The sequence below is a fragment of the Eptatretus burgeri genome, chromosome 14 (genome assembly GCF_056783735.1).
Source record: "Eptatretus burgeri isolate ZD-2024b chromosome 14, Ebu_testis_v1, whole genome shotgun sequence".
NCBI classification, from domain to species: domain Eukaryota; kingdom Metazoa; phylum Chordata; class Myxini; order Myxiniformes; family Myxinidae; genus Eptatretus; species Eptatretus burgeri.
In genome coordinates, this window is record NC_140974.1 from 12,309,681 (window position 1) to 12,325,774 (window position 16,094).

The 16,094-nt window shown below is 45.6% G+C and overlaps 2 protein-coding genes and 1 long non-coding RNA gene across 7 annotated transcripts in view; 2 read left to right on the forward strand and 1 right to left on the reverse strand.

The window, feature by feature from the left end:
* TAF2 (TATA-box binding protein associated factor 2) overlaps positions 1–4,213 on the forward strand; it is a 129,226-nt gene extending 125,013 nt beyond the window's left edge. For all 3 annotated transcript variants that reach the window (XM_085853727.1, XM_085853728.1, XM_085853729.1), the window contains exons 25-26: positions 1,584–1,668; positions 3,271–4,213. In XM_085853727.1, the coding sequence (XP_085709853.1) occupies positions 1,584–1,668; positions 3,271–3,506 (321 nt within the window). In that variant the 3' untranslated portion in view covers positions 3,507–4,213. The remainder of the gene's footprint in view (positions 1–1,583; positions 1,669–3,270) is intronic.
* A 299-nt stretch (positions 4,214–4,512) lies between these two features.
* Positions 4,513–16,094, forward strand: part of LOC147012669 (potassium voltage-gated channel subfamily KQT member 5-like) — a 285,958-nt gene continuing 274,376 nt past the window's right edge. The window contains exon 1 of one of the 2 annotated variants that reach the window (XM_085853730.1): positions 4,513–4,918. In XM_085853730.1, coding sequence (XP_085709856.1) covers positions 4,554–4,918 — 365 coding nt within the window. In that variant the 5' untranslated portion in view covers positions 4,513–4,553. Of the gene's footprint in view, positions 4,919–14,382; positions 14,503–16,094 lie in introns of those variants that run through there. The other variant, XM_085853732.1, reaches the window with a different exon arrangement.
* On the reverse strand, positions 10,568–15,011 carry LOC147012670 (uncharacterized). Of its 2 annotated transcripts, none has more exons than XR_015051028.1 (3): positions 14,873–15,011; positions 13,421–13,542; positions 10,568–12,815 (listed from the first exon to the last, which is right to left on the reverse strand). It is a non-coding gene; the product is annotated as an uncharacterized LOC147012670 (long non-coding RNA). The 2 variants fall into 2 exon arrangements; XR_015051027.1 differs by lacking the exon at positions 14,873–15,011 and adding an exon at positions 14,099–14,179.

Here is a 16,094-nt window from a genome sequence, read left to right on the forward strand (position 1 = left end):
AATATTTGAATGATTTTACGTGCACGACGACTAAGTTAGTTATATTTTGCTCATCCAGGTGAAAAAAAGGTGTTTTTTTGTTGTTGTTGTTGTTGTTGTTGTTTACTCTTCCTTCCATGCAAATCAAAAATGTGCCGTGAAATAAATAAATAAATAGGTTTAGAAGCACTGGTCTGGAGCACTCACTGCACCTGGAAAAAAAAAAACCAGCACATCACTTAGCAACACACCAACTGTCAGTGCACCAGAATGGCGGTTTTGACGTGATCCAACTCGTTCGAGGATCCAACACGCACCTTGACATGTTAGTGGTGTGAGATGTCGTGTTCGAAGGTTGCGCTTATTGACACCGGATATTGCTGCTGGAGTGATCGCTTGGGATCGTGATGGGCCATGGGTTGCAATTAAAGAAGGGAGTGGTGGTGTCTAGGTGGCTGAGTGTTTATTTTGCTGCGAGGAGGTTGGACAGCGAGAGGATTGTGGAACAGTAAAACGGAGGTGTTAACGGAGAATGATTACGTATTCGTCCACATCTCGAGTCGTATTATGAACATCCTCGATATTGTCAGACGAGTGAGCATTTCTGCCACGATGCATCTTCGACACTTAAAAAAGGGGAGTACCGGTCTGCATTCCAGGCCGCATGAGGCAGATCTGTCCGAGTAAAAGTGTGGATCCCCACTTTTAAATGGAAATAAATAAATGAATAAAAATGCTGTGCACATCAAAACCTTGGAACCATATCCTGCTTGATTTTTTATTCATGTATTTCCGTCTTTCAGCTTTCCCGCTGAAACAGCTGTTGTTTGATGATGTGCCGATGCTTATCATTTGCTTCCTGTCCCTTCCGACTTCTGTCGAAACTTGTGTCTTGCTTTCCGCTGAATAGTACTTCACAAGGTAATGTCAGGAGGACATTTACAGGTCAAGCTGCAGGTGTGACGTCCGATGAAAATGTTGCCGGTTTGGAGAGGGCTTGGGTCCTTATTTTAAAAGGTCACCATTTCATCGCAATGTGCCGGAATACTCGTGCGATTAGGCATTGATGATAGATATGGCCTTTTATTAAAATCAAATCAAATAAAAACTTGAGGGTTCGGTGTGATTACAGTTTGGGGAAAAAGAAAAACTCTTTATCATATTCTGTTGCGACTCGTCACTAATTAATCGGAGAAACTTTTATTTTCTTTTTCTCTGCACCGAAATAGTGACGAACTGTTTGACAAAGTTGGTGCTGACATTCCTTGGAAACCCCACAGAAAATCAAAGCGTGCTGACACCTCCAGCTGCCTTGCACTGTGGTGGTGCATGATGTGCGGTGCTGCTTGGTTGAGCTGGATGTTGGTGGGGAGACCGACGTTCGCGGGTGAAAATTCGACTTCATTTTGGTGTTAACACACCCGTTGCGAAATCTTCTCGGCCGAGTAGTGTCGGTGGTGAAGGTCATGCCTCGTGAGAGTGGCTTTCTGGGGGTCGGTGATGTTCCAGGGATATCGGCCGCGAAAATGTTTTCCAGAAAAATGGGGACGTTAGTCGCATCCTTATAGCCATTTGAGTTTGTGATTTGTTGTCTGTGTGTGCAGGATGACGAGGAGGTGGATATCGACACGGAGCATGACACGCTTGCCAGCCCAAAAACGGGTCTGGAAGATTACCCAAGCACCCAAGGTCAGCTCAACCCAACCATATGGTTCCTTTAAGCTCCCCATAGTGTGTGTGTGTGTGTGTGTGTGTGTGTGTGTGTGTGTGTGTGTGTGTGTGTGTGTGTGTATGTGTGTGTGTACACACACACACACACACACACACACACATACACACACACACACACACACACACACACACACACACAGCATTAATTGTGCAGTATCGGCTCTTCCAAAAATATAATATAGTTTAAAGGATTGCAGTAAATTATGTTAATTTCACAACATCCTATATTTCAATTTGATTTAAATTGTAAACCTCAAAACATAGTTCCCTCACCTAAAGTAAGAACCTGAACCTGTAATCAATTGAATGGTTTTCTGACCACGTGGATCATCAGCTGGGCAACATTCTTCCTCGAGGTTTTGATCCTTTCATCCCAGAACCTCTCCAAACGTCGGATCCACAACCTCGGTCACGGATCCACATCAGTAGATTACCTACATCAGTGGATCCACAACTTCAGTTGCGTCCAGGTAGTCGGTCAACCCATCAATGCAACACCACGAATGAAACTTTACCCGCTCGAGGATTTAATGTATTATCACATAGTTACAACTCCCATCACACATTCAATAATATGATAACACATTAAATCATGCAAATCTTTCCTTAAATACAACATGTCCACCAACCAGCACGACCACGACTCACCTCTGGATCAAACCCGCACCTACCTCCCTCTCCCCCTCCTTTTCAGTGTTAACTTCCTTCAATCCCACCTCTTCAATGCACTATGGTCGGATTTACAGTTTTAACTTGGTGACCTGAACATGACGGTTTCTCCTCGTACTCCGAGCATCCATTTGTGTTTGCACGCACTTCGACGGAATGTCACGACAGAAGCGCCGAGCCATCGCCTTACGATGATTATTAATATTTTAAATGTGATAATATTGTTTTTAATAATGCACGACCGTTTTACTTGTCGCCCAGGTGCAGGCCGCGAGGTGGCCGTTGGGTTTGGGATTGCAATGCGTGGTCGCCGCATGACTTGTGCATGTGATGTCAGCCTCGTGGGTTTTCTACACATTGCACTTTTAATAAGACTGGCCATGACGAGGCAGAAAATTTAAACGAGAACTCGGTGGTCAGTCACGCCTGGTTGGAAAATTGCATTGCTTATTTCGTTTATTGTGGATGTCAGTGGAGTCAAGTAGGTTCCTGGGTTTGGGGATAATGAATATGATCTCTTGGGGTTGTTCTTTTATTGTTTTTATTGGTTGTCCCGAATGAGCAAACTATTCGACAAACAGCTTGTCGTGGATATTGCGGCGTGTTTTGTTTGTCTTATGCGGCAGTTTGACGGAAAGGCGCCCTGAGAATCGCCATCACCCGCTGCAGTTTTCCACATTTGTGAGATCGTGTAACTTGAGGTTCTGTAAAACCGTATTGCTCTCCTAAATACAGGTTGTTTAAAATTGAATTACTTGTGACACCGTCAAATAGGAAGGTCGTGTTTTTTTTTTTTTGTTTTTGTTTTTTTCCGTAAAAGGTCAGGGAAAGATTTTTGGAAAACTTTTGCATCACTTTGTCTCGTAATCGCCTTATCCTTTTATCCCGTAGGTTCGGAACCACTGGGTGCCGGACAGGAGAGCCCCACCACCCCGGCTGCTCGATCTGCACGTGCTTCCCCAGGGAACGACCACCATCACGAACACAGGAAGAAGAAGAAGAAGCACAAGCATAAGCACAAGCACAAGCGCAGGCACGACGGGCGAGAACGTGACAGAGACTCTCTCCCTTTCCTAGGCAGTCCCGCGAGCGCTCGTTCTTTTAACTCGCTCTCCATGTCGGACTGAATTTTCCTTCCCGGCGCATTTCCAGCCCTTCCAATGCCATTCCACTCCTTGGCTTCTCATCTCCGGGCATCGAGTCACCGCGCAGCCCAGCGCAGACGTATTTACGCGTCAAGTCGCATTCAGCGCGCGATGTACGATCATTGTTCTTGGGAAATCTTGCGATTGTTCAACCTTTCCCAATCTTCTGTTGAGTCCCGAATAAATATCAAACCACGAGTGTCCTTTTCCACCACACAGTAATCGGGGCGTTAGGTCGTTAACGCTGTCGTTTGTCCTGTGTGCATCTATTGTGGAGATTTTAGGGAAGCGTTTTTGGCATGGAAACATTTGTGATTTAATTTAATTTTTAATTTTCTTCCATCGGTCACTGAATTTGTCTCATTTCGACATATAGCAGCGGGTTAGTGCTCGAGATTAGCAGGCATGGTTTAAAGCTGGACTGCTGCCGTGCTGCAGTGCGTAATGAAAAAATAAATTATCTGGATTAGCATAGTGGTGCTCGGCCTTTCATGCAACAAATGGACACCAAGAATCTGGTTCGGGTTTGGCGTGACCCCCTCTCCTTGGAGGTGGTTTCAACAGACAGGTCACTGTGCTGCTTAACCTCCCCGGGCGATAGAGAAACACCTGATACCCTGTACATACTGTGACTGTATTTAATACACTTGTTTTTGTACGGGATTAAAATGACCTGTTTTTGAACAAAACGCTTTTGTCATGTTTGATCTTTTGACCTGGTGCCCTGCATGACTTTTGAGTTCCAGGGGACCGGGTTCGGCATTGATAATATGTGCTCCATCGGTGCAGCCCTATCGCATCGCCGCACCTGTTGTGCTTACTTGGTCCAGCTATTTGAATCGATACGATGCTGGAAAAAACGGCTGCGAGTTTCGCGAGGGAGGGTGAGTCGTGCGGCAGAGCCCGACCTGATCCCCCGCATCGCCGAAGGTGGGGCTTGGGGAGGGAGAAGTGCCGGCGCCTCTTTCAAAAAGACCTGAGACGAGGAGAGTCCGTCGCTGAGGAGTAAACGTGTCTGCACCGACGGACATGAGTCGTGAGGAAACCTCTCGCAAGGAATTAGAGACCCTACGGGGAGTGGACGCACTCGGGTTGAGTAGCGTACAAACCCTGACCGTGAACGGGAGACCACCGCGCTCCGGAACCGCGGCCAGCCCCGGGCGGGCAGGGGGTCGCTCCCCACAACGACGCACTTTTGACTCGAGCAGAGCAGAGCCCCCACGGTCCTGTCGGCGTGACGCTCCGGAAGACGAGGCTCAAATGAGCCTCTTGGGATGGCCATTGGGACCGCTGGGCGCCCCTCGTCGACGTTCCTCATACCGGCGTCTTCAAAACTCGCTGTACAACGTGTTGGAACGACCCCGGGGTCGCGCATGCCTGTACCACGTGTGCGTGTAAGTACCCCAGAGTTCTGACTCGAACGTGCTTCCTTGCGTGCAAGACCTTTCTAGGTTTTTACGTAAGCAAGGTTGACAGTTTACTCTAATCAAGATGTTTTTGTATATCAGTTCACAACAACCAGGGGTATTAAAGTAAGCCAGGTACGAGTGAGCAGGGAGGGACACGGTTTTGGACCTAAAATCCCGAACTGTTCGTGTTCTTGAGTTTTCTGTGTGACCTTCCTGGAAGGGTCCAGGTGGCGGCAAAGCGGTGTCATCACATTGTGTGGTTGAGAGGAGAGCTTGTTGGAGCCGCATGTGCGCAGATTCAGCACCTGCAGTTGATTGGAACTTCTTTCAAACCCGGTCTTTGGTTGTGTAACGCGAGGGAATAGTGATACGAGGTGTGGTGGTGCACCTTCATGGTATTGTTATTTTATTTATTTTTTACAGCTTGATCATCCATTAACCCTTTATGGTCTATGATGTTCTTGGACGTATGAAAAAGCTCGTTTGACAGGAGACTAATAACAAATGACATAGAAATCGATGTGCTCTTTATGGGGCTGAAAGACCGTTTCCCTGTGCAATCAGAGGTTAACGTTGCAATCGACCCCGGTGATGATCTCGACAGTCACAATTTTGGAATCGGGTGGCTGTGCAGATAAATGAGCAAAGAGAAGAGCCAGGTTTTCATGAGCTCGTGCTGAAATGATTGTGGAAAATGGTCAACAGGGTGAAAGCCAATGCTATTTGCAATATATGGACTCCCAGCGATGAAGTGATGTCATCGGTGAATGTAGTGACGTCACTTCCATTACACAGATCAGGAAAGAAGAGCTGATGGGTCAGTATGGATGACAAAAGGTGCTGATAGATCCGCGGCGGGTTTCGTTGGCAAGCGGCTTGCGTACAGCTCGCCAAGCACCTCCCTTGATCCCAAAGCGATTGATAAGGACCGTCTGTCTTGGCAATCGATAGCATGCCGCTTGCTAACGGAACACAACCTTGCTATGTGGAAGACCTGGAGAGAAGCGAGCCAAAAGTCCAAAATCAGAGGAAGTAAATGAGCACAGTCTGGACCTGCATGAGAAGGTAAATGAGGAATGGGTTCCTGCACCCACTTGTACTACCTGTTAATGCTCGGGGCCCTTGACCCGTGACCTGAGATACCTGGATGGCAGCAAAAGAGAAAAATGTGAGGCTGAAGTTGTTTAAATTTCAATTCTGTTGAGGAAGATGTTATTCGTTTAAATAAGAGGTTCATCATTTGTTTCCAGCTAACTATAACTTTCCGAAGTTGCATCCCCTCATTACGTTAATGCTGATTGGATAATTATTAGCAGTTTGTGATACAGTCAGGCTCGAGGTGTGCTCCTCTTTTTATATACAGTCAAGGCTTGTGGAAGAGCGAGAACACTGAACAGATCAGGATGCAACAGAACAAAAGGAACAGTAGAAAGAGGGCTGAAGGACAAAATAGAGGGTGATTTGGACAAATTAGGGGAGGATGCATGGGGTGGACAATGTGGAGACAGAAGGAAACTCTCAAGATGGGAAAAAAACAGAAATTTTGAAAGGAGGTGGGCTTGGGGGTGGGAGGTTAATGAGGGTCGAGAAGATCATGGGGTTTTTTTTGATTGGGGACAATCTGAGAGGGTGGTGAACAGCTGTCTTGAAGACCTGGTGGGAAGAAAAAGATTGAAGAGGATGAGGAAGTGGATTCCACGTGAAGGGAATAAGAGGAACGAATGAGTGGAGGTGAGCAGTGATCCTAGATTTAGGTAGTTTCACCAGAAGGAGGTTGATGGTGGACTGTGTTCTGCAGAAACCGGAAATGGGGGGGGGGGATGTAACAAAGCACAGAAAGAACAAGGGGAGCAAGAACAGAGAGGAGGAGGGAGAAGACAGAGACCACTGACACGTCTGCAATGGCGTCGTGATAGGTCCATAGACTCAGTTTTATTGCATGAGATTACAATAATCTTGAAGGTCTTGGTTTCCAGGATGTCAAGCTGAGTAAGGTGTGAGGCAGGGAAGCCAGCCCAGAGGGGAGAGCAGTACTTCATCAAGCTACGGATGAAGGCCTTGATGGTGGATACGAGTTCAGGTGTATCAAGGAAGGACTTTGTACGAAGGACGACGCCCAGTCAGCCAGTCAGCCAGTCAGCAGCTGGCTTTGGAGACCAATTTTGAAATGTGGCTTTCCCAAGAAAGATCATGGCTGATGGTGAGACCCAGGAGTTTGAATGACTGAACTTCCTCAAGAGGATTGTTGAGAAAGTAGATCGGAGGGGTTCCCAGACGGTCCCTTCGGAGATGGTGAGAGGATGCGAATCGTCAGGAATGAAAGACATGTTCCAAGTGTTTAACCATGTTGCGAATTTTTTCCCAAGGTTTGAGGAGAGGAAAGAGGCCGCAGTCTTCCTGTCTGAAAGATGAGGGATGTCTTGGCGGAAGGTGGAGTCGTTTTTTCTTTCATTCGTATGCAGCCTGTGGCTGCTGGTTGCACAATATTCTGGGTGTGTGGCTGTGCCGCTGATGCAGTGCCCCTGTTACCAGCAAGTTCGTACTCATTCCGCTGACCTCGGCAGGATGAGAGGCTGAGTCAACCCGCCTGGTGTTAATTCAATGGTAAGAGGGGCTTGAACTCAAGACCCTCACTTCTTTAGCCAGCCACTTTAACCGTTAAATCGACACCAGGCTTTTAGAGGGTGGAGTCATCATCAAATCGATAAAGAGGTTTTCCAGAGAGATCATTGATGAAGATCAGGAAAAGGACTGGGCCACTCCAGTTTGACAGGGAGAGGAGATGAAAGGATTCTGTTGAGAGCCACGCACAAATCAGTCAGCCATGGGTGGAATTGCCCTTGGATTCCATAGGCAGACAGTTTGGAGAGCAGGGCAAGATGCCAGACTGGATCAAAAACTAGACATATGTCCAGAGAGACGGTCATGATCTCATATCTGACATTGAGGTCCTCCATCCATTGTTGGGTGAGTGGAAGCAGCATGTCCAAGGTTGAGTGATCCGAGCTCCCTGTACATTCAACCTTGGGGGTGGATTCCTGGCCATGGTTTTGTTCTTGATGTCACGACCATCGTGAGACGCTGCGCAAACACAACACATGAAGCGGTCTGAAGATAGTCCAACGCACTGACATTCCTCGAATCAATTGTATTTTATTTTTATTTGGATGTTTCTCACATCACTTTGTGGTTGATCTCATTGATTTAAGGTTTCTCAGCTTCAACGTTCGCAGTCATTTCGAGTCAATTGTGCACAATCCTTGTCCTGAACCTGAACATTGTTTCACTTTAACCTGAACAATGTTGAGTTAATTTGTGTGTCATTCCCATCTGTAATTATTTCATTCATTTTCAAATTGATTACATTTCATCTTTAGCTTGTGATCTGGGTTCGATTCCTGAGCCGACTTTGAGCCAGTCATCCCGGTGTTTCATCCGGATGGATGTTAAGCTGGTGTCCCATCTGCTAGCATTAGTTGGTGGATGGTAAGGATTTCACGGTGTCTTCCGCGAGTTATCACCGGCATCCTGAACAAACAGTAAATCCCTGCCCAAATCACCTTCGGTTGAACGTCATGCCTGGCCAGCCGGTTTGTGAAAGACTTGGAGGTGGCACCCCGCAAGAAGGTGGGAGTAATTGTGAGCCTTAAGAAGCAATTTACCATTAGGTCATTTCATCCATTCGTGGAAACATTCAATCCTTTAATTAATTATTTAATTAATTTCATCGATCCACTCGTCTGTGAACACCTGACTGCGTGTCATGGGCACACAGGTGCATCACCCATCGTGGGACAAATTACAAATGGTTGTGAAAAGAGTTGTTGAGACCAGAGCAGATGCGAGGGAGACCCAACAGACTGTCAACCTATCTGAACCGAGGGAGAAGAGAATGAGGCACAGGAACTCAAAAGGAATCCCAGGAAACCATATCAACTCAGTAGTTTGAGTAAGAATTTGTAATTTGTTCAGAATGTCCAGGAGGTGAGGATAGCTCACCTGCCCTTCATGAAGGACATGATGGGATCTTGAACGATCTCTAAATAACACGGACAGGTGGAACACCAGGTGAACGGAACACACATTAATGAATCAAGGTAAGCGTGAAGCTTCCCTCCCTTTACATGCAACGGTTTCTCTGGATGAAACATTAACACAGGGACTGAAAATTCGTTTCTCAGCATCTACCGGATGAAATCGGCTGAAAAGTTCAAAAGTAAATCCTTTGTACGTCGAGGTATTATGTTCCAAATTTCAGCAACGTCCGTTCCAGCATTCTTGAGTTTTTAACAAAAACTCTCAAAATTAACGTTGGTGTCTGTCCGTCTGTCCGTCAGCAATGTGTTGGTGCTCGTATCTCAATGGCGAAACGTGAAACTTGGAATATACATCGGACAATATGTTTAATCAATGGCTTTCGAAAGAAATTCCACCTTCGTGTCATCGTTTTTTTTTTTCTTTATTATACCTGGTGTTGGCTTAATGGTTCGGGTGGCAGGTTTTGGATGCTCGGGTCCTGAGTTCAAATTCCGTTCACGTTGAATTAATACCAGTTGGGGTTGACTCAGCCTGTCATCCTTCTGAGGTCGGCAAAATGAGTGCCAGCTTGCTGGTATCCTGTGTCGGAGTGGCGACCCTTCCAGGATTGTGCTCAATAGCCAAGGAGACTGTTTCGGCAGTACCAAGGCTCTGCACAGAGTATGGTCTCAATCTCCTCCTTCTCCTCCTTTTTCTTTATTGCTCGTTTTTGCTCATATTCAACTGTCCATGCATCATCCACAAATAACTGTCAAAAACATCAGGCAATTCTGCTTAGTTTCCACCGGAGGGCAGCACTATCTATCATTTATGGATATGCATGAGTCGATCAAAATTATTTGTGCATCAAATAAGTCATCTACAATTGTACGTACTCATTGCCCTCCTGCGCTCACGAAGCGAAAATCAGGGTTAGGCAATCAGTCGTGTACGTACGTATGTCATACGGTCGTACGTGTCTGCATTTTGTTAAGAGCGTACATCGAAAACCGTTCAGCGGAGGAAATTGAAACTTCACCACATGTTACATGACCATGTGACATGGCGGTCACTTTTGAAGTCAACAGATGCAAAAGGTCAACATGGGCCAATTTTCTTCCGATTAACGAGAAATTTGAAGGAATTGCATATCAGGTCACTGAATTCAACCACCAACTATTTTTGAGGTCATCGTGGGCCAAAAGGTCAACATAGGCCGATTTTCTAAAAATCCTCAATTTTAATGCGATTGACTTGAAATTTGAAGAGGATTTTCATATCAGTTCACTGAATTCAACCACCAATTATTTTTGATGTCATCATCGGCCAAAAGGTCAACATCGGCTGGATTTCTAAAATTATCAATTTTCATCCAATTGACTTGGAATTGAAGAGGATTCTTGGGAAAAATGCCAGGGGCATAGAAAAGACCCCTTTATATGGTATGTGCCATGTGTCAAACGATAGAAAAAAAGGGTCAAATGCATAAACATGTGTTGGAATGAAACAAATTCCGCAGTTCTATAACCGGACAAAAGTTCCCCATTACTTCCTACATATAGAATGTAAATCCACGTGGGTCATGTTCCTAATCACCTGTAAAAATGTATTAAACAACATGTTGGAAAAACTGAGAACACACTTTACGCACGCTTTAATAACACATGGTCAGAAATGAGAAACTTTCACACCAATCAGGGCAAATCTCTACCTAACACCATACATTTCAATCAACCAGATCACTCAATGGACAACATTCAAATCTCTGCCACTGAATCAATTGCAAATCAATCACATGCCACAATCCTGTGACATGAATCTTTTTGGATACAGAAACTTAAAACAAAGTTCCCCAGTGGTATAAATGTTAACGAGTAACAACTCATTCATTCCAAAGCACATCAACTTTTCCTTTTCATTTTATTGATTTTATTGATAAATGCAGACAGTGTGTGTGTGTGTGTGTGTGTGTGTGTGTGTATGTATATCTTTATTCATTCATGTTTATGGGTCTGCTAACGCGGACCCGCCACACCGAATTGATGTGTTTCGAGAATGGCCAAATTAAAGGGAATCGCCCTCGAACGGTTAGTGTGGTTTCCCCCTGTCAAGATAAAATCCCACAAGTCTCTTCCAGCGAATGTGTAACAGATTCTATCTCCCCAAGGAATTAACCAAAGTGGGCAGAAACAGTTTAGGCGCGTATGCGAGATAATGGTGAGTTATCAGTCGACACGTATTTGTTGAAATGAGAGACAGGACAACAAAAGCAGAGAGTTGCGAAACGATATACAAGACGGACACGAATGAAGAGATGAATAAATGCACTTAACAATGACATAACAAGTAAAAGGGCAATCAGAGATTGCAGACCCTCATCAGGACTTCTTATTGAGTGGTGTATTTTTATTGGTTTTAGGGTAAATCCAATATGGCTGCCAAACCTTGTGTCCAATGAAGTTGAAATTTAAAACATGCATTCCCCATCTCCATTTGATCATAAATGTGAAGTTTCACATCGATTGATCAAGCGGTTCCAGAGAAAACATTATTTAATATTTTCTTCAATCCAATATGGCTGCCAAACCATGTGACCTATCAATTATTCCTTAACGCACTTGCACAAACATGGCTTGGCGAACATTTGTGTGAAGTTTCCCCTCGATCTGTCTCATCGTTCTGGAGAAGTTTTTTTTGTAGGTTTTAGGGTAAATCCAATATGGCTGCCAAACCATGTCACCAATGACATCATATGTGTGAACTTTTGCTTCCTCATGGACAGACGGTTATACATGTAAAGTTTCGCCTCGATCTGTTCAGCCACTTCAGAGATGATATTTGAAGGTTTTTAAAATAAAATAAAAAAATGGCTGCCGAATCACCTAACCGATGACATCATGAAAGTTTTTTTATGTGGACCATTTTATCCCGAGATGACCCTCAAAAATTTTCATGCTGATCGGATCTGGTGTTCTACATATGCAATTATGACATCATAATGAGGGGATCTATGACGTTATTTAAAAAAAAAATCACTTATTCCCCATGAGGAGTTCTTGCTGTATGCAGAGTTTCAATTTTTCCCTTAGTGTGGTTTCAGGGATACAGAGGTCAAAAGTTTTTTCCATTTTTCCAATTATGGCTGCCACACCACGTGACCTATGACGTCATGATTATCAGTACAACATTCTACATGAGTAGTCGCACCAATGGTGAAAATTTCCTCTCAATCCGACAAGCGGTTGCAGAGAAAAACATGAAAGTTATGTGCGGACAAAGAAACAGACAGACGCAGACACAAATGGACCCAAAGGCAATTCCCTCTCCTTCAGCGAAGGTAACAAGAAATGTGCTTAAACATTAAAAAAAAACTAACCATGGCAAAAACATAAAATGGTGCAACATGTACATGATCACTTTCCCTCACAATGGAGGGTGGGGAGGAGAGGCAAGCAAAGTCTTTCCAGATATGGAGATCAAAACAGGCTCGAATGCAATCAGGTCTCAAGCACAAGCAGCACAAGCAGCAAAGACAAGCCCACAGCTGCAGCACGCAGCAGAGGGGCAAAGAAGCATCCAGCAGGACATAGGACGAGATTGGGAACAGCACGTGTCGAGACAATTTTCAATTTTATCCCCTCCTCCACGGCCACGTCCTCTGAACGCTCTTTGCTCATGGTCGAGCACCGGCTAGTGAAGTGTCAAGCCTCTGCCTCTGTGGTGTCATGCACGGGGTATGCTGTCACACCACCGGTGCCACCCGAACCAATGATGGTCTGACACCTTGCAGTGCGCCAATGGCAGTGCGCCCTCATGGATCCTCATAGCTGGCGCCACACTGGGCACCTCGTACTCGGAGTGAATGCTGCGAGGGGGGGGGGGGGTTATTGGTCAAAACACGAACTGCCGACATCCAAATCCACCCCTCTCCTTGCATGGTACAGAGAGGACATGTACGAGTTACACCTTCCTACCTCATGCCAATGTCAGCTGTGCCGCCATTCATGGCATACATAAGAACATGACAACTTCACTGTAACGGGTTCCTGGTTACAAAAAATGCTCTAACCTACATGAGCACACGCACCCCGATCCATCCTTCTCCACATCCAAATCCATCCCCCCAATCACTCTTTTGCCCGATGCATGGCCCTTCAATCCCATCCCTTCCCAATCTATTTTCCTTTCCCTCATCACTCCTCCAAAACTTTACTTCTCTCCTTTATCTCCCATCATCCTGCGTCTTCACCTTTGTGTACGCAACAAATAGACGGCCTCTTGAGGGAGGGAGGGAGAGATAGAGAATATAAATGGAAGCGGTGATGAGTGTGCAGGGAAAGAGGGAAATGGGTGAGGCAGCGGGTAGTCAAAAAAAAGCAGCCATGTTTTGTACGTAATATGTAGATGCCACGAAACACGTTGAGAATGACGATCCATCTATCTGGTGGCATGGATTCCAAAAGCACTTACTTGGATGAGCCGGTTGCTCAGTTGTCTTTCTGCCAGATTTTTCATCTCAAAGACACATTAGTGCTTCACTGCATCACCAGGGCACTCATTTGTTTCCGAGAACATTCACAGAATCGTTTGTTCTGCCACACACAAACCGGCAACACGTTTTTAAAGTGATGAATCTTCATTACCTCCTCTGTCACTGCAGGTGTTCGGAGGTGATGTTTTCACCCCCGTCTGTACGTTTACGGATTTGGATGAAACTTGTGATAAGGACGAGGTGATTCGATGTTGTTAATCATTCATTCGAGCACATTCAGTTATATCCACCGTTATTAAACCGATTCACAAACTCCTGCTTTTTGTGACAAAATCCAACTGATATACCGGTCGGACAAAACCACCTCATGCACCGTGAAGCAAACGTGTCATTTTCAAACGTTCTGGTTATATTCCTTGATCAATTACGTCCGCCCAGTGAATGTTGTTGTGAATCTGGAAGTCATGAGCACTCAAAATACAGGTCGTATAGCTCAGTTATTTCGATAAGTCAATGTGGATAGATAGCTCCCCTTTCCATTGTTTAATGGGTAATTAAATGTTCATGCGCTGCGGAGTTATTTTGATAGTCAGGGTTTTATTTTATATTGAAATCAACTATAACTACAACAACAGCAGCAGCATCATCACCCTCACCTTCGCTTCGCTTCCTCACACCAACGCCATGACCTACGTGCGCGTCGGCACGTACGTGGGCGGAGTCCAATGTGCCAGGCGGGGTTTCTTTGGGGCGTTGGCATCTTGGATTTCGCTCCAAATACCGGCATGGCGCCGCTCTCAGCCAATCGGAGGGGTGCGAGCGAGATTGCCGTCGGGCAGCCAATGAGAGAGGGCCACGCCTGAACGGACGGCGAGGGAGAGAAAGAAAGGAAAGGAGAGCCGAGGATAAGTGCGGCGGAACGGCTGGAAAAAAAAGAGAGAGAGAGAGTTTTTGGTTGTCGGGACGAGCTCTGGACTTTGATCGCTCTCACTGGCGCCTGGTTCTTCAGACCGCATCTCGACGCTGGCCTGGTTCGCCCGTGTAAGCCAAACCACACGAGGTGGGCCCGTCTTTAAGTAGTAAATTGTTTCGTGCCTTCGCTGTACATTATTTGCCTTTCATCTCTTATTAGTCGTGATAACTCTGCCCTGACGTGCTTCCCTCCTTCCCCACCTACTGTTGACAAGTACCCTATTTGTTAAATGTATCGGCTCGTTTTTGTGTTTATTTTATTGGTTTAACGTTGTGCGTGTTGGAGAATTAGGCCGTTGTTGCCGTGGTGGTGTCATTTGGGACCGACGGAAGCTCGGTGACCATCCGCTCGGGTCACGCACGGGTCGAGCGCGCATACGGCTCGTTCCGAGTGCCGTCCGAGGTCTCCTCACGTCAAAAAAAAAACAAAACAACCCCCCCCCCCCCCAAAACTTTACCTTTCACCTCACACTCTCAACGATCGATCCCGTTTCTACTTGAATGTCTTTTTTTGCCTGTTCGACTGGTTCTACATTTCCTTCCCCTCTTTTCTCAGCATCTCCATAACAGAATCTTCATTAAATATAAACTCCTTTCTCCCTTTAAAATAATTTAAAATCATCTTTTTAAAAATTCATTTCAATCTTTATATCTCCTTCAGAAATGCTGCACGAGCTCTTCTTCTTCAAAACAATCTATTTTTCTTCTTCCTCTTCTTTTTGACAGTTTTTGTGTGGCAGTGGGAACTCAATTTCCCACTGCCCATGCACTGATCTTACACCTCCCAACCCCCAGGGGTACCTCTCGCTGTGACTTCCCCTCCACTTCCACCACTTGTTTGTCTGTGTGTTGTACCGTCCTCCCAACAGTGATGACTCCTTATCTCTCTCTCTCTCTCTCTCTCTCTCTCTCTCTCTCTCTCTCTCTCGCTCTCTCTCTCTCTCTCTCTCTCTCTCTCTCTCTCTCTCTCTCTCTCTCTCTCTCTCTCTCTCTCTCTCTCTCTCTCTCTCTCTCTCTCTCTCTCTCTCTCTCTCTCTCTCTCTCTCTCTCTCTCTCTCTCTCTCTCTCTCTCTCTCTCTCTCTCTCTCTCTCTCTCTCTCTCTCTCTCTCGCCTTCTCTCTCTCTCTCTCTCTCTCTCTCTCTCTCTCTCTCTCTCTCTCTCTCTCTCTCTCTCTCTCTCTCTCTCTCTCTCTCTCTCTCTCGCCTTCTCTCTCAGACATGCACAAACTTTGAACCACTCATCCCAACAATTTCTTCCTCATATGTGGTGACTTAAATTATCACCAGACAACTTGACTCGGTGTTGGTATCTCCCTCACCAGCCATGGCACTTAAGTGAAGGACTTCTGTGACTCCATGGAAATGACTCGATCTGTGAACTTTCTGACCCGGATTTCTCCCAATGGCAAATTATTCCTTCTGGATTTGGTGATGACGAACTTTCTGCCAAATGTCTCCTGTTCTTTCTCTGCTCCAATTCGTTCATCTGATCATGTGCTTGTGAAAGTCAACATCCCTGGCTATTCTCATAGAGCTGCCTTAATGCTGAAGCCTTGACCTTTTAGTAATTATCAACTCCAGTACTTTTCTTCTTCAAATGAAGAAGGGATGTTGATATAAACAACATCTCTATGGCTATTCTCAGAGAGCTGCCCCAGTGCTGGTGAGTCTGGCTGTTCA